Source organism: Primulina huaijiensis, chromosome 9, assembly GCF_012295235.1.
Source record: "Primulina huaijiensis isolate GDHJ02 chromosome 9, ASM1229523v2, whole genome shotgun sequence".
Classification (NCBI taxonomy): Eukaryota; Viridiplantae; Streptophyta; class Magnoliopsida; order Lamiales; family Gesneriaceae; genus Primulina; species Primulina huaijiensis.
In genome coordinates this window covers 3,476,982-3,496,844 of record NC_133314.1, presented here as the reverse complement: position 1 = coordinate 3,496,844, position 19,863 = coordinate 3,476,982, and the positions used below count along the sequence as shown (strand labels likewise).

At 33.3% G+C, this 19,863-nt stretch overlaps 2 protein-coding genes across 2 annotated transcripts; both read left to right on the top strand.

Moving 5' to 3' along the window:
- The first annotated feature begins 408 nt into the window (after positions 1 to 408).
- LOC140984815 (chaperone protein dnaJ GFA2, mitochondrial-like) lies at positions 409 to 11,114 on the top strand. The gene is made up of 18 exons (XM_073452454.1): positions 409 to 659; positions 762 to 855; positions 965 to 1,042; positions 1,691 to 1,773; positions 1,874 to 1,957; positions 2,043 to 2,081; positions 6,025 to 6,132; positions 6,922 to 6,966; positions 7,045 to 7,132; positions 7,323 to 7,387; positions 7,501 to 7,575; positions 8,215 to 8,287; positions 8,823 to 8,914; positions 9,018 to 9,089; positions 9,367 to 9,423; positions 9,712 to 9,760; positions 10,414 to 10,480; positions 10,757 to 11,114. Exons 1-18 carry the CDS (start codon positions 585 to 587, stop codon positions 10,851 to 10,853), a joined length of 1,341 nt encoding a protein of 446 aa, XP_073308555.1. The 5' UTR covers positions 409 to 584; the 3' UTR covers positions 10,854 to 11,114.
- Positions 11,115 to 12,451: 1,337 nt separating this feature from the next.
- LOC140984981 (histone H3.2) lies at positions 12,452 to 13,009 on the top strand. Its single transcript, XM_073452694.1, has one exon. The coding sequence runs from the start codon at positions 12,515 to 12,517 to the stop codon at positions 12,923 to 12,925; it is 411 nt and encodes a 136-aa protein (XP_073308795.1). The 5' UTR covers positions 12,452 to 12,514; the 3' UTR covers positions 12,926 to 13,009.
- The last annotated feature ends 6,854 nt before the right edge of the window (positions 13,010 to 19,863 follow it).

Below are 19,863 nucleotides of genomic sequence, written 5' to 3'. Positions count from 1 at the left end.
TGCTAAATTCATATCTCAGGATGACTAGATTAGTTCAGACGTTATTGACAATTATTGTATTCGTGTCATCCAGCTCAAGCTTGCAGCGTCAAGTTAGCATTGATAACGTCCGAACTATTCTAGCAGGTCTGAAATATGACTTGTATCAAAATGAATTTTTTTTATCTGTTTTGTCCGTTGATCATTTTGATCACTTATCTATGAGATATCATCAAAATACTTCAACTCGTCATATTTTCAATTGGTGCAGGGACGTGTTCGTGCAATTTATATAAAAAAGTTAAAGTTTAAGATATCTATTTAGTTTTTATTACAAGATTGAATTTTCAATATTTTAGAGGGAAGCTTGGTAAAAAAAATCACGGAACCTAACCTCAATATCATAACCGGAGAAAAAAACACAACCTGACCAACCTCACCGGTTCATCTTGTCGGTTCGGTTCCTTGGACCATTTTCAGCATATCCACTCCTCACTAGAACCTTCTATCGGCTTACTTCTTCTCCAAATTGAATAATAATTAGGGTTTCTCTAGGGTTTTAATGATCTCTTGGGGGTCCTAATTGATTGTAAAGATACCAACCGATGGTACGGTGCCACGGCTGCCGGCTTGCGCGCCGCTGCCTCAATTCATTGCTCCTTCACAGTCCCGCTCCCTCCGTATGCATCATTTTTCACATTGTCTTTATGAATAATGTTACATTTTGCTATGTAGTTGTTGTTGTTTTAATGGATATTTATTTTTATTTGATTGATTTGCAGTTGTACGAATCTTTATGGAAAGGGGACCGCAGGAGCTTCAGCTCCGTGTTGTGCGATCGGTCGAGGGCCCTTTTTAATTCCGATTTTAGAAATGGTACTTGAAATTATCTCAGAGGTTCCATTTTCTTACTCATTTTATTTTTATTCCCTGAACAATGTGGTTTCTGATGTTTTCGTTTTGCTTTTTGGTTAATGCAATGCAGAGTGTGGTGAAAAACACTGGCTGGGGCTAGGATTATTCAATGGCAATCTGGGAGCAGCACGGTTGATTCATGCCACTGGTATTATTAACATGTTATCTTGTTAGCTTTTGTGTTTTTCTTTGTTGAGGTTCTGGGATTTTCTTATGATTATTTTCATGTACTTGGAATTTGATTGTTTGGAATGAGGAATTCATGACGAAAAATATAAATTATGTAGTGTAATTTATATTAATTTATTACAAGAAGCTACATATTATTGTCAGCAGTTAGCCTAATATCAAATTATTGAAGAAAATGATAATTTTTGTTAATATATCGATGTTACCTATTTGTATCAATTAAAAGTTTGATTGACTGGATAATGCACTAGCAGCATTAATTGATCGTTCCTTAATGACTCAATCTTAGTTTCTGGGTCTTTTTTATCTCCTTCAAACCACGAAGAGATTGCCTAATAAGTACGCTGGTTAGCCGAAGATCAGCTACCATAATATATTGATTAAGTATAATAAGTCTACTTATTTCTTTATTATGTTTATGTGATAAAACTCACAGTGAACCTTTAAGTTGCTCAGTCTCCAATTAGCTTTTGTCATTAATCATTATCCTGTTCATGTTGGTATTAATTTAATTTTGAGAGTCCATATTAACTCTTTAACTGCTGGGTTAACTGACTGACTTATTATATTATACTTTTCTTTTTCTCTGTCTACCTTTGCTGATTAGCGCAATTGTCAAGAGATTTTTATGATATACTCGGTGTAAGTAAAAACGCAACAGCATCCGAAATCAAGAAAGCTTATTATGGGGTATATTCTTGTTTCTTCGCCTTTTTTCTTCTGAGCTTCCCTCCTATTTTTCTCATCTCTTTTTACGCCCGCAATCTTAGTTGTTTCCTCTATTTTGCAGCTTGCGAAAAAGTTACATCCAGATACAAATAAAAGTGACCCTGAAGCTGAAAAGAAATTTCAAGAAGTTCAAAAGGCTTATGAGGTACACTCTGAAAGCAATGGCATTTATTGGCATAAGCTCCTAGATTTGTGTCTTTTATTTAACTTGTTATCCAAAATTTTGGCAGGTGTTGAAAGATGAAGAAAAGCGCCAGCAATATGACCAGGTCTCAAATATATATTTATCTGCAAGTAATGTGTTTCTTTAAAATTGAAAATCTTATAACTTCATTAGTCTGCATTGATGGCTCCATTTACTTCAACATTCATATTATTCTTTCTTCTGCTATATGGTAAATGATTTAAGAACCATAGTTTTTACTCAGCGTAGGATCTAATTTTAGAGTTCTATTTTCTTGATTGTCATTCCCAAATTAATTAAGATTGTCCTTTAATCGAACTCCTCTAAACAAAATTGAATCTTAGAATTTTTTTTCGATATAGAGAGGAAAAGAAGAAAATTAAATGATGAAAAGTGAAATGATATAAGTGCAATTATGTACATGGTAAATGCGAAAGTTGTAAACGGCTAAGTGTTTTCAATTATTTTTGTGATGTGGCTAGAAAGTGAAAAATTGATTTCGTAAACATTAGGAAGTGGTGTTGGCTAATGCTAAAGTTTAAGTTAGAAAAGAAGTGAATAGCATATTAGGATAATAAGACTTGGCTTGGAATAAGATAAAATTTTGAAGACGTGGATGCAATTAATGAATATATTTTTTAGGCTTCTTGTACAAACTGATAGTATGTGATAAGAAATTTACCCACACTTAATCAAGATATATTTAATTTATACGTTCAAATACTTTACCTTATTTTTTAGCATGATTAAAGATGTGTTTCAATAAAATATAGATGAATTATTTTATGTGATTTCTTTAATATGAATAGCATAATTGAATTATTTATTTATTGTCTCAATTTTTTTCTTATTTCTCATAGTTGTCTCCAACAGTTTTTTATGCCATGTTAAGTCTGTATTTAATATTTATTAATGTCTTATCTCGTAAAAGTAATATAGCAAGCCCAATAGTCATTATGTGTACTCCACATGCATTTCAAGTGACTTTTCCTGGCATATTTAGGAGTATTGTATGCTTGATGCATATATCTAGGGTTGTAAACGATCCAAACCAAATCAAACTGTAGCAGGCTTGAGCTTGGTTCGTTTAAGATTGTGCTCGAGCTCGATTCAAGCTTTTATTATCAGGCTCGAGCTTGGTTTGTATTGAAATTACTGAGCTCGAGAAAAGCTCGAGCTCGGCTCGTTAAAAGCTCGTTTATCATGTTAATCAAGCCGGCTCGAGCTTGATTCATCAATAGCTTGTTTATCATGTTTAACAAGCCTGACTTGAGCTCGGCTCGTTTTCGAGCTCGTAAAGCATATAATTGAGCTCGGGTTTGAGTTTGAGTTTGATTCGAGCTTGTTAAAAATTAAATATGTCTATAAACTAATTTTAAATCAGACATAAAAATATAAATTCATTCATAAATAACCAAAACGACACAAATAAGAGCTAAAAAAACATAAATCAGTATATTATTGAACATTCCAAAATCATACATATAGAATATTCATTATACACTAATATCACCATATAAATAACAATGAAATAATTTCACCCTTTTAATATTTCAACTAAGTCTGGTGAGAAAGTAGAGAGGACGTTAGAGAATCCATTAAAATCAGGAATTACAAAATCATCTCCAATAGCAACTAGTCAACTACCCTGCAAAGTCCATAATAACAATTTTTAATAAAAATGAGTTATCAATTTAATCAAGAAGAAAACAATATATTTAAATTTAAAAAAGAAATAAACTTTACCAATTTAACGGCAAAAAACTTCAATATTACTTCATAATTCACACAAGTAATTCAAGTGGCAACACTAAAGAGCAATAGTTTTCGAGTGATTCACTATATAAAAACAGTGACTTGAGCATCCTATTTCTTTTATTTCTCTTTGGGCATTTTAAAAGTTTCTTTGCCTCATAGATCAAAATCATCGTTTCTTCCACCGCTACTCTTAAAAGTTTGATAACCACGGGTTACAAAAAATGAAAAGCCAACTCTGATCACTTCACTTCAAATCAACAAACGTAATCGAATGTGCATATCATAATAATGGGATTTTGTGGAATGAATCAGGATACCTGATGACAAGTTTTCGAATCATAACCAAGAGGTGTATGTTAAAAAAATGCATACAAAAATGTATGAACAGGTTTGACCTGCTTTTATAACCAAGAGGTGTATGTTAAAAATTGTGAAAAATTTACCGAGTGTGAGAGCGCGGCGTAGAGAAGATTTTTTCGTTCTTCAATGGAGAGGCCAAGCAGAGGAGGCGGCGTAAGAGATTAGGTCTGAAGTAGAAGTGTTTTGATTAGGTTTGAGTGTAGCAACGTGTCAGCCACTCAATTCATAAATTTTTATATAAATAATGTAATTAAGTAATAAGATAATAAAGGTGATATAAAATATATAGATAATATAAAAACTTAAAAATAAAAATAATAATGTGTTTCTCAAATTTTAAAAAATATATGTTACATGTAATGATGTAAATCATTTTTTATATGAGTATAATTATAAATAGTGAGTAACATGTTATTAAAAGTCAAATATTAATAGAAGCTAAAATTGGGTGAAATTCAAATAAGATCTTAATAGAAGTCAAATATTAATAGCTATATATTATGTTATATAAGGGTATTTTTAAGATACTATAAAATACACAATTCTAATTTGGTGAAATTCAAATAAGATCTTAAAAAGTAAATTGGGATTCCTACAGGATACATGCTCATTGATACAATTTTGTGTTATTTTGTTGTACGGTGAAATTTTATGAGCGTGGAACAAATTTGAACTAAAAAAGTGATTTTTATCATATTTGAACTTGTCAATATGAAGCTTTAAAATAATATCTCGTTTCCTATGGATTCAACCGTACTCACCATTATACTCTTTATATTTTGGAAGTAGAGATTTAAATATAGTAGATCGATGACATCACATCATTATGAAATAAATTCGACATAATTAACCTAAATTATTGATTAATATCAAATGACATATCAATTTAACATGTAAAATTTTTAATTAACCTTCATAGACTAATAGTAAATGATCCAAACAAAGTCAATTTAATATAATATTTTAGTATAATAATTTGTAAAGTTACTCAACTTGTATATGACTTGGTTATGTAAATTTTTAGAGAAAAAGAATAAGTTGGTGTATTTCTGTTAATTTATTTTATTTATTGCATTTTAAAGAACATTTTAGTATAATGATATGCAAATAAGATTAAAAGTGTAATTGTGACTAAATGGTGTGAATTCATCATTTTTTCAAACATGTCTTGTGTTCAATTCCTTCAATTGACATTAATACTAATATTTTTATTTGTCAACTCAACAAATGAACCAAACTCAAGCTTACGAGCCACCTAAACGAGCCGAGCTCGAGCTCGCGAGCCTCTTTTCAAACATGTTTGCGAGCTCACGAGCCGAATATCCTTAAGCTTGAGTTTGGTTTGATTAAATTTTCGAGCTCAAAATCGAGCTTGAGCTTGGATTGATTTGATTAACAAACAAACTCAAACGAGCTTTTTATCGAGCCGAGCTTCGAATAGCTCGCGAACCATTTGGTTCATTTACATCCCTACATATATCTATATCTGACAACATTTGCAGCAAGCCTTCCTTAACTTTTCTTTCTGTACATATAATTTTCCAAGCAAAATTCAAAATGAAAATCCCTTGTGCGGATATGCCATTGTATAAGTCCTTTAATTAAAGAAATTTTGTTCCGTGTATTTTGGTTACAATCCAATATGTCTTACTTAAAACATATAATAATAGCATCCTAATGCCCACATGGACTCTTAAGTTTGCAAGTTTTCTGAAAATTATATTAACTGAGCTCTATGTTTTACAAAGTGCATAGTTGCATATGATGACAGAAATCTACTATACATGTGATGTAAAACAGTTGCTTGTGTGCACGGTGGAGGAAGACTTTATTCTCATTTTTTCAGTTGCATCTAAAATTTCTTTATTTGTCTTTTACTGTTTGAATCTGAAAAAATGTCCCTTTAACAGCTTGGTCATGAAGCTTTTGAGCAAGCCAGTAATGGTGGAGGTCCTGGATTTAATCCATTTGAAGGAGCTGGTTTTAATCCTTTCCAGGACATCTTTAAAAATGCAGATGTAAGCTTATGATCTTAAATTATATCTGTTGTTAACGATGTTTATAGCTATCATTGTTTTCTCAAATGTCTTGGACTCGTAATTCTCTCCCAGTGCTAATAGTACGAGAGTTGCAATTGATCGAGTATTGGGATGTGTTAGGGACTGAAGCTGCTGTAAAATAGCGATACTCTGCTGCAGTCTTATAGGAGAAATATTAGAAGGGTAGTATCCAGAAATTGCAAGAGCATACAATGGTACAATGCTGAAGCATACAGAAGAAGAATCTAGTTATTCTGCTCCAAAAACTAGCTTTTCTAGGTTGAGATTTTTTTTGGAGTAACTAACTTTTTATACGGGAGTGCATTGTTGACCATCACCCCCATCTATTCTTCAGAAGCCTGATATATAGTAAATATTGCAAGTGTGGAACTCACCGACCAGTAGCTTTTGGATGCTCCCGCTCCCTCATTTAGGCTGGAAATTGGTTTGCGGTGATAGAACCTAAATACACAATACAGCCACGGGAACTTTGATGCTTTCAAAGTCCCTTAAGTTGTATGGTCTAATTATGAGAGTTACTGAACTCAGTGGTACTTATGATGAAAGAGGATGTACAAGTTATTCATGGACATGGGTTCAAGCGTTCAACTGGTAACAGGCGACTTCAAGGCAGTGGACCTTAACATATTAACACTTGAACTTTTCATCCTAATCTTGACCTTTTTTCCTCGGTTTTCCTTATGGTTTCTGCTCATGTTTGGAAGATCTAATCTCTGTGTGTTTTGGTATGATTTATTGCAAGATCAGATTTTCAACATCTTCAATAGGAACATGGGTGGTGAAGACATCAAGGTTAGAACTTTTTGTCTAATCAACTATCACAAATTTAGTGATTTTAATACGTTCTCTTAATTTGAGACATTGATGCAGGTTTCTGTTGAGCTGTCGTTTATGGAAGCTGTCCAAGGATGTACCAGAACTCTATCAATCCTGACTGATTTGGCTTGCGAAACTTGTGGTATTGGCTTTCATCTTTCCTTCGACCACTTCAGAATCCATGAAGCTCCCTTCAGGATTCTATGGCTTTGTTCATTTTCTTTGAATCCTAAACTTTGTAAAGTTGATTGTGAGCTACATGACTAGAAAGTTGAGGATTCGACTATGTTTTCTCATACCTTGACTTTAATAATTCTTCTTGTGTGTGTTAGGTGGAACTGGTGTCCCTCCTGGGACTAGGCCTGAAACTTGTAAGCGGTGTAGAGGCTCTGGCATGGCGAGTCCCTTTGGCCCACTACCTGAGTTCCTGAATTCATATTAACATTTGAGTTTTTTTCCTATGAAAATTAACTATGACATTCATATTACTATTTTGGTTTGCCAACCCAGATTATATCACAAAATGGTCCTTTCACACTTCAATCTACTTGTCCAAGTTGCGGAGGAGCTGGAAAAATTGTATCAGTATGGCATTTCACTTGTCCTATGATTGTTATTTTTTAACTCACCCACTATATAGTTTTTTTGGTTTGTTATTGTGATTTGATGTACTTGGCGCTCATGAGGATTTGTAGTATCCCATTTTTCCTGTGATTGGGTATCATTTATCTGGGCAGTTTATAAAATGGCTTTAGAGGCTGAGGATGATCGCGACGTTACTAGATTTATTATATACCCTAGGTTTGTCTGGTGCATTCATGGAAGTACATTGCATTGGATAAAGGATAATGTTTTCTCATACTGGCATATACTCCCTGGGTTATAGATTTAATAAATTGTACTGTTTACCCTCGTCTAGATTATGATATCAAGTCAGTTGTTTACTTGTTTATGTTAACGTTCCTTGTGATGCCAAATGTTGAAAGATATTGACAATATCGTTTTGCTGTTTGTTTAAACTTGAATCGAGTCTAAAGTAATTCTAAATTCTATTAAGAGATATCTGCTTATATCTATTCAAAGCTGTTTCTGGCTTGAAGTTATGCACATGCGGCCATTACTAATTGCTGTTATGATAGCTTTTTTATTATTGTTGGTGAAATAGAGATAATTTAAACGAATTATTTTGAATAATTATATCTTCTGACTTCAAATTTCAACCAGAGCTTCTGCAAGTCCTGCAAGGGTAAGCGAGTATTGAGAGGGCCGAAAACAGTTACATTGAAAGTCATCGCTGGTGAGTCTATAATAAATTTAGTCATTATTTATATTCTACGTTGTCTTTTTAACAGCAGTTATGGCTTCTGGTCAGCAGTTTCCTGCTGTTTTGGAAACTCGATGTACATTATTTTCATCAACCTCAGTGTTAATGGATATTTAATAAGATGGACCTTGATATTTTGCCCGTTAAATCAGTTAATGTAGTTTAACCTACTGCTGTTAAGGAGAGAAATATCAGTTATTTTCACTAGTAATTAGCCAAATTCAGTTTTTCTCTTTGAAGTGTACTCCAATAAAAAGCTTGTGAAATTTGCCACTATGTTAGAATCTTTCTTCATTTTGGAATTGATTTCCGGTTGTGGCTAACTTTCAATAGTATTTCGAACTTGGCTCTTTACTTGTTGGGTCTGGGTTAAGAATGCAGTTGTAACAATTAGCAAAATGTGAGTTGAGGAGTATATGGTTATTCATTGTTTGTATTTATTTTTGCGTGTGCCAAAGGTCCAGCCATGAGAAAAATTTTCATTTGATTCTACATTGTTGATTTGCAGGGGTGGACAACGACGAAACTATCAAGGTTCCCAGAAGTGGTGGCGCAGATCCTGATGGGAATCAACCTGGTGATCTTTATGTTATGATCAAGGTCTCTTGCTTAGATATATCACTGCATTTTGTTTCTCTGCATAAGGTAGCTCGAATGTGGTTGGAAACTTACACACTGAGTTCTGGATGGATGCATTTTTCAGGTCAGAGAAGATCCAGTATTCCGTAGAGAAGGGGCTGATATCCATGTTGATGCTGTTTTGAGCATCACTCAGGTAATACCTCTCAAGTACTCTTTTCTTTCATTTTGGTAGTTGAACAAGAAAATTATTTCTTTACCCAAACTGCTAGTTGTTAGTGGTTTGATTTGCATTTATCTTAAATTCGTGTTGATAGCAAGTTACCTGCATAAAGATGTATTATGCTAAATGATTTAATTTTTTTAACTTTTACATGAAGAACCAAAATTGATGGTTGTCCTGATGTCTATTTTTTCTTGCCTGATGACCTGTTCTTTTAGCGAGGTTAGCTAATGAACAATTCTATTTGCAGGCAATTCTTGGAGGAACCATCCAGGTGCCCACCCTATCGGGGGATGTTGTTCTTAAGGTCGGTATGAGGTTTCTTTAGTTATTTATTTCTTGTTAGTGGTGTCGCTTCTATCTTCATATTTTACTCTCCTTTTTCAGATGAGATTTTGGATTTACTCAGTTTTTCTGTCTTCTTCTGTTTTGGGTTTAGATTTGGAGAGGGGGTTGGTATTTGGGTTTAATGTGTTCTAGTCCCAAATGCTTTTTTGGTGTAGGACGTTTTACTCTTACTGTTATTTATTACTATTGCTATTAACCTTTCATTGGGTGTTTTCCCACTGAATCTCGTTCTACTTCTGGTTTGTAGGTTCGCCCTGGCACTCAACCTGGCCAAAAGGTTGTCTTAAGGAAAAAAGGTAGGAGTTTTCCTGGGTATATAAGTCTGGCTCCTCAATTCTAATCAATGAGTGCAGATATTATAACCATTAGTTCGTACTTGTTTGCCACCAATCTTGCTATTTTCATGTAGTTGCTGGCTTGTGAGTTGTGTCTATTTGGCATCTGAGCGTGATATATGTACTGGCATTAGAATGAGTTCCAGTAGCATTACTGTAACAATCTATTTTGGTATTACTGGAATAATCTATTTTGGTCGCATGGTCATGTTGCGTTTCATGATAGGCATATCTGTGTTTTCGAAAGAAAAAGACCAGCCAAGTTATGGAGGGTTTAAACCATCCAAACATGTATATACCTCTGGCACTCGTAGGTTTTGGCTTTTGCTAAGATATTGCGTAGATATTTTGTTGTAAAGCCCATTAGAAATAGCTTTTTGATGTCCGTAAGTGCCGTTGTAATTTGTGAGGAATTTACTGTGTTTAAACATTTACTTTTTCCCCATTTTATGTGATATGGTTCAAACCAAAACCACTGGGCAGACAGATTTTGTAAAAACATAAAATAAAAAGGTTAATAGATTGTACTTGCCTTACCATTTTTTCCCCATTTACAAATTTTGCATATGATGCTACCCATCCAGGACTGAAGATTGTTAATGCTTTTTATTCAGGTATTAAAGTCAGAAATTCCTTTTCATTCGGAGATCAGTATGTTCATTTCACTGTCAGCATTCCAACGTAAGTACCTCTGATGTAGTAGGTGTAACTCTTCTCTCCTTTTCTAGTGTGAAATTGTTTGTTATCTACCACATATTTCAAGCACGTTCCTTTTCTTTTGTTTGGAAATGTTTCATTCTCTAATCTACAAGTTCAGTTCCTTTTCATACAAAAAATTCATATTCTACAAGCATCTAAAAATTTGCATCAGATACGATGAATATGTTATGTACTCGTGCTTCCTCAAGAGGATGCTATCTATTTCGACTAATTTGTCCTTCTACGCCTTCTCGTTAGAAACTTGACCCAGAGGCAGCGCCAATTGATCGAGCAGTTTGTGAAAGAAGAGCAAGGGGAAACTGATAAAGAGGCTGCTGCAGGTGCATCAGGTTGATCCCGATGGTAGCGCAAGGTTGTTGGAATCTTTACAAAGGTAAATGGAAAAAAAAAAATTATTGCCCTTAAATTTCTGGAGCTAAAATGATTTGGCTGAGCAATTTTGAGTTAGAAAGTAATTACATTATTTTGTCCCTTCCCTTTGCTGAGGAGGGTATGTAATATTTCTGGTAGCCGAGCTATGTTATAATAGATAGATAGATCATTTTACTGAAGATCATGTTTGGATTAAGAGAATTATTGACATTAGAACATAAGTTTATTAAGCCTATTCATCCGCTATATTTTTTTAATGCCATATAGTTCAATTTTACATTTGGAGCATGCCTGTATTTGTTGATCTATTTTGTATTCTTTTTTGAAATCTATATATTTTGATTATAGTTTTTTTTATTTAAAATAAACAATATATCAAATTTAAATATACATTTTACTCGTTTACATATTAGTAATATAATACAAAATATAATGGATTTCAAATGACACATGTGAATTTAGAGTTTATCATAATTAAAATGAAATTTTATATAAATATGTGAGGTTGAAATTCATCGATCTAAATAAAATTTAAATTAGTTGTTTGAAGAAATTAGATTAATTATCTAAATAAATATAAGACAATAAAAATAATGCATAAACTTAGCGTACCTACTAAGTAAGCAAATTACTTTATGTAAAATCCGAATAAATAAAAATAAATAAGGTTTTACGGCACTGTACGATCGCTCTTTCCTCTATGAAATTTTTTGGGACGAGAAGTGGAAATGATCGATGACCGTTCGACTTTTATTCTTCGTGTACCTTATTTTATAATAAAAGATTTTAAATTTAAACAGAAATGCATATTAATTTTTTTGGGATTTATTCTTACTAGTTTAAGCTAACAAATAATATTACTGCTAAATAAATATTTAATTATTTCTCTGTGTCATTGATCTTTATTTGGATTAACTAATTTTCTTGGGCATCACAAGTAATTATAGTAAGATTAACCAAGAATCGAATGATACTAATTTCTTTTTAATTTTCGGCATTTAATGAACCATTTTTTTTAAGAAAACAAAGAATAATGACAAATAATTATTTTTTTATTAACTTAATTTAAAATAAAAATATTTTTATTTATAGTTGTTTCACTTTTTAAAATAAAATTTGGATAGAAATGCTAAAAAAAAAAGAAGAATTTTTTTGCTTAAATTTTGAAAAAATATAAATTGTATATAATCATTTATTTTTAATAAAATGTTTTATGTTTTTTTGTTTGTTTTCACACGAGTGATTAATTTTTTTCATAATAAATTTTCAATCATTTCATCAAAATCATCATTAAAAGAATTAATAATTAAATAATAGAAAAGGGATTTTGCAATTTATAACAGCGAAGATCTTCCCGACTCACAGTCACGACGTGGCAATATTCAATTGGCTACTAAAATCATCACCAGGATTACAATACAAAACCCTTCGTTTCTTCAATCTCAACCGTTGAACAAAAACCCAATCAACGGTTTTCCCTCACCCAAATTCAAGCCTACCTCAAAATTTCCCGTCTCCCGCTTATTATAAAAAAACACACCGCTATCGCTCAATCAAGTCGCAGCAATTTCCACTCCTAGATTTCAATTTCTGCAGAGATTTTTCCACCAAAATCCATCTCCAATGGCGCGTACGAAGCAGACTGCTCGGAAGTCCACTGGCGGCAAAGCCCCAAGAAAGCAGCTTGCCACCAAGGCCGCCAGAAAATCAGCCCCCGCAACCGGCGGAGTCAAGAAGCCCCACCGCTTCCGCCCCGGAACCGTCGCCCTCCGTGAGATCCGCAAGTACCAGAAGTCCACCGAGCTCCTCATACGCAAGCTCCCGTTCCAGAGGCTGGTCAGAGAAATTGCTCAGGACTTCAAGACTGATCTGAGGTTCCAGAGCTCCGCCGTGGCGGCGCTGCAGGAGGCTGCGGAGGCATACCTTGTTGGGCTTTTTGAGGACACCAATCTTTGTGCTATTCACGCCAAGAGAGTCACCATCATGCCCAAGGATATTCAGCTTGCTAGGAGAATCAGAGGCGAGAGAGCTTAGAATTGGTGATTTGAAACATGTTCTGGGTTTGATGATTTTCCTATAGTTCTGGTGTAAATCTGTCTGTTCCGACATTAATTGAATGAGAAAGTTGTACTTGCTTTCAAAATATCATTATATAATTATATGTGTATCCATATTTATCGGTTTTTCATTGTTGATACCACATATCTATATAATCAGAAAAATTGCATATCGTTCAAAATATGAAAAATAGATGTCAAAATTGAATGCCTTAAACGATTAAGCTGGGCTTGGGTGTCCTTGTCTCCGGCAAGCGTGCCTCAACTTCTCCTTCATCACCTTCATCACATTCCTACATCCATCATCTCTTGTCATAATATTATTTGTCTTAGAGAATGTTGTTTAAGAATGTGGGGATAGGTGTTAGAAGTGTTGGTATGAGAATGTGGGGACAAATAAGAATGAATCAGATTTTTTTTATCTTTCAAAGTAGGGATGAGTATGAGAATGTTATTCACATTTTCGAACTTGTTGCGAGATTTTTGATAATAATATTATCATTATTATTAATAATAATGACTTTTCTTAATGATTAACAAAAAAATTAAATTCATAAAATTCAATTGTCATTCATGATCTAATTCGTCATCACATGATAAACATGTAGTTTTATCTATTTTGTTTATTAAAACTAGAATTACAAATGTTTGTATTGTTTAATTAAAATTATTATTTATACATGTAATTGAATTATTGTATCAATAATCTTTAAGCAAATTTAAAGATTTTTGGTTAATTCGAACGATATTTGAAACGATGATGATAGTGATTTAATTCACATCAAGTCGAAGATGGTGTTGACAAATCCAACTCATCTCGTTATCATTTTTAGATTATTAGAAATGAGGACGGGGAATAAGATGAAGATTTAATGTCCGCAAATTCGAGATGAGAATGTTCACGCTAAGTAGATAAAATTGGGTATGGGGTTTGATGGGGACTTGATCTCTGTGGAGATTAAATGGTGAATCCTCGATTAGTAAAAATGAAAATTGGGGCGAGGATGGGGAACAATTGATCACCATCATAGACTTTAGATCAATTGCCACTGAAGTAGAACGAATGATGTTATAATAATTGGTTTTGACTGATTTCACCCAAAATGACTTGGCTAGACTCGCAATCCTCAACATGGATCGTGTTTTGTTCAATAAAGTTACGTTCATTCGCTCTTACACACAATTGCGTTGAGGTGTGTAAGTCGCCGTAAATTGTTTTTTGATGCCATCATGTTGGCATGAAACATCACTGGTATTTCATCCTCTATTGTTAGTTCTCAAACACTCGATTTTATTGTTAGAATCAAGTTCAACCCATGCTGTAAAAAATTTGAAGACTGAAAAAACATTCGATTTCTTCTTGATTAGATACACCCAACATATCGTAAAAAATCATCAATGAATGAGACAAAATATCTCGCTCTTCCTAGAGATACAGCTGGTGCTTGCCATACATTATAATGAATTAGCTCCAATAGGCTTTTGCTTTTGGAATTAGAAGTCTCAAACTTTAATATGTGTTGTTCACTGGTAACACAATATTCACAAAAGGGTAGAGTCACTTTTGATGCTTCGCCGACATCTTCCGTTCAAAGGAAATTTTCAACCCTCATTTTGACATATGTCCGAGCTTTCTATACCACAACACTGTTGATTCTTCCCATGAACCAATCGATGCACCAAATAGTTCCACCTCTTTGTGTGTTTCTCCTAAAAGTATATATATTTATATGTATATCCATAGTTCTGGTGTAAATCTGTCTGTTCCGACATTAACTGAATGGGAAAGTTGTACTTGCCTTCAAAATATCATTATATAATTATATGTATATTCATATTTATCGGGTTTTCATTGTTGATACCACATATCCATATAATCAGAAAAATCGCTTATCGCTCAAAATATGAGAAATAGAGGTCAAAATTGAATGCCTTAAACGAATAAGCTGGGCTTGGGTGTCCTTGTCTCCGGCAACCGTGCCTCAACTTCTCCTTCATCACCTTCGTCACATTCCTACATCCATCATCTCTTGTCATAATATTGTTTGTCTTAGAGAATGTTGTTTAAGAATGTGGGGATGGGTGTTAGAAGTGTTGGTATGAGAATGTGGGGACATATAAGAATGCATCAAATTCTTTCCTATCGCTCAAAATAGGGATGTGTATGAGAATATTATTCATATTATCGAACTCGTCGTGAGATCTTTGATAATAATATCATCATTACTATTAATAATAATGACTTTTCTTAATGATTAACCAAAAAAATCTTAAATTCATAAAATTCAAATGTCATTAATGATCTAATTCGTCATTTTATGATAATTATGTAGTTTCATCTGTTTTTGTTTATTAAAACCATGAATTACAAAAGTTTGTATTGTTTAAGTAAAATTAATATTTATATATGTAACTGAATTATTGTATCAATAATCTTTAAGTGAATTTGAAAATTTTTGGTTAATTTAAACGATATTTGAAATGATGATGATAGTAATTTAATTCACATCAGGTCGATGATGATGATGACAAATCCGACTCACATCGTTACATTTTTTAGATTATCAGAAGCGAGGACGAGGAGTAAGTTGAAGATTTAATGTCCGCAAATTCGAGATGAGAATGTTCACGCTAATTGGATAAAATCGGGTATGGGGGTCTGATGGGGACTTAATCTTTGTGGAGATTAAATGGGGAATCCTCGATTAGTAAAAATGAAAATTGGGGCGAGGATAGGGAACGATTGATTACCATCAGAGTCTTCTGATCAATCACCACTGAAGTAGAACGAATGATGGTATAACAAGCGATTTTGACTGATTTCGCCCAAAATGACTTTGCTAGACTCACAATCCTCAACATGGATCTTGTTTTGTTCAGTAAAGTTATGTTCATTCGCTCTTACACAAAATTGTGTAGAGGTGTGTAAGTCGCCGTAAACTGTCTTTTGATGCCACCATGTTGGCATAATTGATCTAATTAATCGCTGGTATATCATCCTCTATTGTCAGTTCTCAAACACTCGATTTTATTGTCAGAATCAAGTTCAACCCATGATTTAAAAATTTTGAAGACTGAAAAAAAATTTGATTTCTTCTTGATTGGATACACCCAACATATCCTAAAAAATCATCAATGAATGAGACAAAGTATCTCGCTCTTCCTAGAGATACAGCCCGTGCTTGCCATACATTACAATGAATTAGCTCCAATAGGATTTTGCTTTTAGAAATAGAAGTGTCAAAATTTAATATGTGTTGTTCACTGATTACACAATATTCGCAAAAAGGTAGAGTCATGTTTGATGCTTCGACAGCAGCTTCCGTTCAGAGGGAATTTTCAACCTTCATTCTGATATATGTCCAAGCTTTCTATATCACAACACTGTTGATTCTTCCCATGAACCAATTTATGCAACAAATAGTTTCATTCCTTTGTGTGTTTCTCCTAAAAGTATATATATTTGCAACAATTTTTTCTGTCTTCATAACCAAAAGTGCTTCTTCTACAATTTTCAAGATCTCATTCTCGATATGATTTTGTACTCGATATCATCCAATTTCCCTAAGGACAAAAGATTATTTATCAGTCCCTTTACATGTACTTCCTGTAGGGTACGAACAGTGACATCAAACATCTTTATTTTGATAGTACTGGCCCCAATGATTTCTAAGGTGTGATCATTTCCAATGAATACATATCTTTCCAAGACTGGTTCATATTTATCGAACAATTCTCTACGAGATGTGATGTGTCACGTTATCCAGAATTCATATGTTGCGTATTTTTCGCTCTCAAGCGACCATTGTCAAGTTTTAATATATGATAAATAAAGTATCGTTCTCAAAACAAGTGTCTATTTGAAAATTAAATCAAGTACTGTAATAAGATTAATCTCAACTTTATTTATTAATTAAATGATAAGATTGTTTGTCAATTAATAACAAATAAATGCGATTCAAGCACAAGTAAATAATGAGATTTCGATAAAAGAAAAGATCTAGATGTTTGATTTCTCCCGGTTTTCCACAACAAATCAAATACTCCTTTGTGAATTTAAAATTATGAATTCAACTAGTTTAATAGCAAGAACAATTAACTGTTTCTATTTCTCTTTCCTAAGTAATAAATAGATTCCACCATTCAATATTAATTTCGATATCAATATAAAAAATCTAGTATTAAATGATGTGTGTGAACAATCGTTTTTATCTCGACTTCGATGTGATTACACGACTATCGAACAATATAAATACCCAAAGATGTGTTTCTTGTGATCCTAATCTCAATCCACTCTCCCGAGTGTGAGATTTCAATTATATTATAAATCAATCAATGACCAAAAAATTGAAAGCATTAAGAATAAGAAAACACAATTAAACAAAGACGAATGCACTTATATAAATAAAAAGTCACAAATATTGTTTCCAACCAAACTACGTTATTCTTTTAAAATAGAAAATTAGTACATAACTAATAGAAATAAAAACAAGGCATGCTTATAGATCTAAACATTAATCTAAAGAATTTAAGAAGAGAAGAACAATAATAACGAAGTCAAAATTTTTTCACTGTCCCCGGATTCGACGTCTTCGTCTTTGTTGCAAGTTCTTCGTCTTCAAAAACTTTATCTTGAAATTCGCTTAACCGATTTTCTCCGTTTTCCTGGGTGTATCTGCGTCTCTTCCTCTATATTTCGCCCCTTCCTTATTAAAAGCCTTTAAAGAGAGATTTTTTGTAGCTTAAAACTCTAAGTTCAACTATCAGAGTCTTCAGATCAATCACCACTGAAGGAGAACAATTGATGATATAACTAGCAATTTTGACTGCTTCTGCCCCAAATGACTTGTCTAGACCCGCAGTTCTCAACATGACTCTTGTTTAACCCAACATGGTCCTGTTCATTTGCTCCGTCACTCCATTCTGTTGGTGTGTTAGATGTTGTAAACTGTGTTTTGATGCCCTTATGTTGACAAAATGCAAAAAATTCATCACTATTATATTCTCCTCAATTGTTAGTTCTCAAACACTTGATGTTCTTTTCACAATCAAGTTCCACCCGAGCTTTGAAATCTTTGAAGACCTGAAAAACATCTGATTTCTTTTCGATTGAATACAACCAACATCTTATAGAGAAATCATCAATGAACGAGACAAAAGTATCTCGCTCTTCCTAGGGATACAACCGGTGCTTTCTAAACATCCGAATGAATCAACTCCAATATGCTTTTTCTTTTGGTAGTAGAAGTATCAAATTTTAATGTGTTTTTTAATGGTAACACAATGCTCACAAAAAGGTAGTGATATTTTGTAAGCCCCAACAACAACTTCCGTTCTGAGAGAATGACATATGTCCGAGCATTGTATGCCGGCCATAACACTATTAATGCTTCTCATGTACCAATCGATGCAACCGTTAGTTCATCATCTTTGTGTGTTTCTCTCAATGTACGTATAGATTTGCAGCAACCTTTTCTGTTTTCATAACCACAAGTGCACCTTTCACAATTTTCATGATCTCGTTCTCAATACGGGTTTTGCATCAGATATCATCCAATTGCCCAAGAACAAAATATTTTTCGTCAGTCCCTTCACATGTCGTACTTTTTGTATGGTTCGAATGGTGCCATCAAATATTTTTATTTTGATAGTACCAACCCCAACGATTTTCAAGGCATGATTATTTCTCATTAATACAGATCCTCCTGAGACTGGTTCATACTGATCGAACATTCTCTCCGAGAAGTCGTGTGTCATGTAGCTCTTGAATCCATAATCCATGTATCACAAAATTCGTGTCTGTCTTCTACAACTGTTGCTGATTACCTGAATAATATCTCACCACTGCAAGAACTACTGGCCAGATTTTTTTGATAACCCTTCTCGATACTCGTACATCGTTTCTTGAAGTGTCATTTACCGCCACATTTAAAGCAGTAAATATTTTTCTTCTTACTACTTGAGGATTCCGTAATCCGAAGAGTATAAAGCAGTCTCTTTAGAAAAATCTTGTTGTGTAGTGACTTGACCTCATATATCTTTGTCGGATACTTGACAGTACTTCGTCTTCTATAGCCAAATGTAAATTGACAACAAAATTATCATTCATCGCATTCCACTTTCTATCGTCCGTCATTTCCACAAGTCTATCTATAATAGCCACCAAGCAATTTTTTTCTTAAAACTGCTCCTATCATTATTTTTCACAACATAAAATTGCTTTAATTGAACTTTGCCACATATCATGCTCAGAATTTTAAGAAATTTTAAACCAAAGCTCTGAAACCACTTGTTGATTCCACGTACAACAACTTGAGATAATAATATGAAAATAAAGTATAAAACTGAATACCGAGATTTACATGGAAAATCCCTAAAATTATTAGAGGTAAAAACCACAGGCAAAGATGAAATGATTTCCACCATAATATTTTATGGTGTACAATAACTCATTGCATTTCTAAAGAGAACACACACTCTCTTAATATATGATAACAAAACACCTCTCAAGTATTATAGAACTAAGCACTCAAATAAAAATGTATTGAATTGAGAGAAGAACTCGAGAATGATATACATTAAAATGTCAAATGATGCAACTAAATTCCAGTGTGAATTCTTCGTCCGAAATTTCAAATTTGCTACCTAACGAAATGTGTGAACAAAACGTTAACGTGTTATTTGATTATGTTCACATCACTCATCTCATTTATTACCACCATCCACATTTACACATTTGCCGACAAGTAAATCAACGATTGTAAAACCAACCATTATTATGCATATGATGATAAAATATTATTAGTAGCAGTGTAGCACTGACCTCTTCTCAAGCCTTTTTTTTATAACTTTTATCTGTCGGCAAAAGTGGGGGGACCAATCAAAAGTGCATTAATTTGACTTTGCAATTTGAAG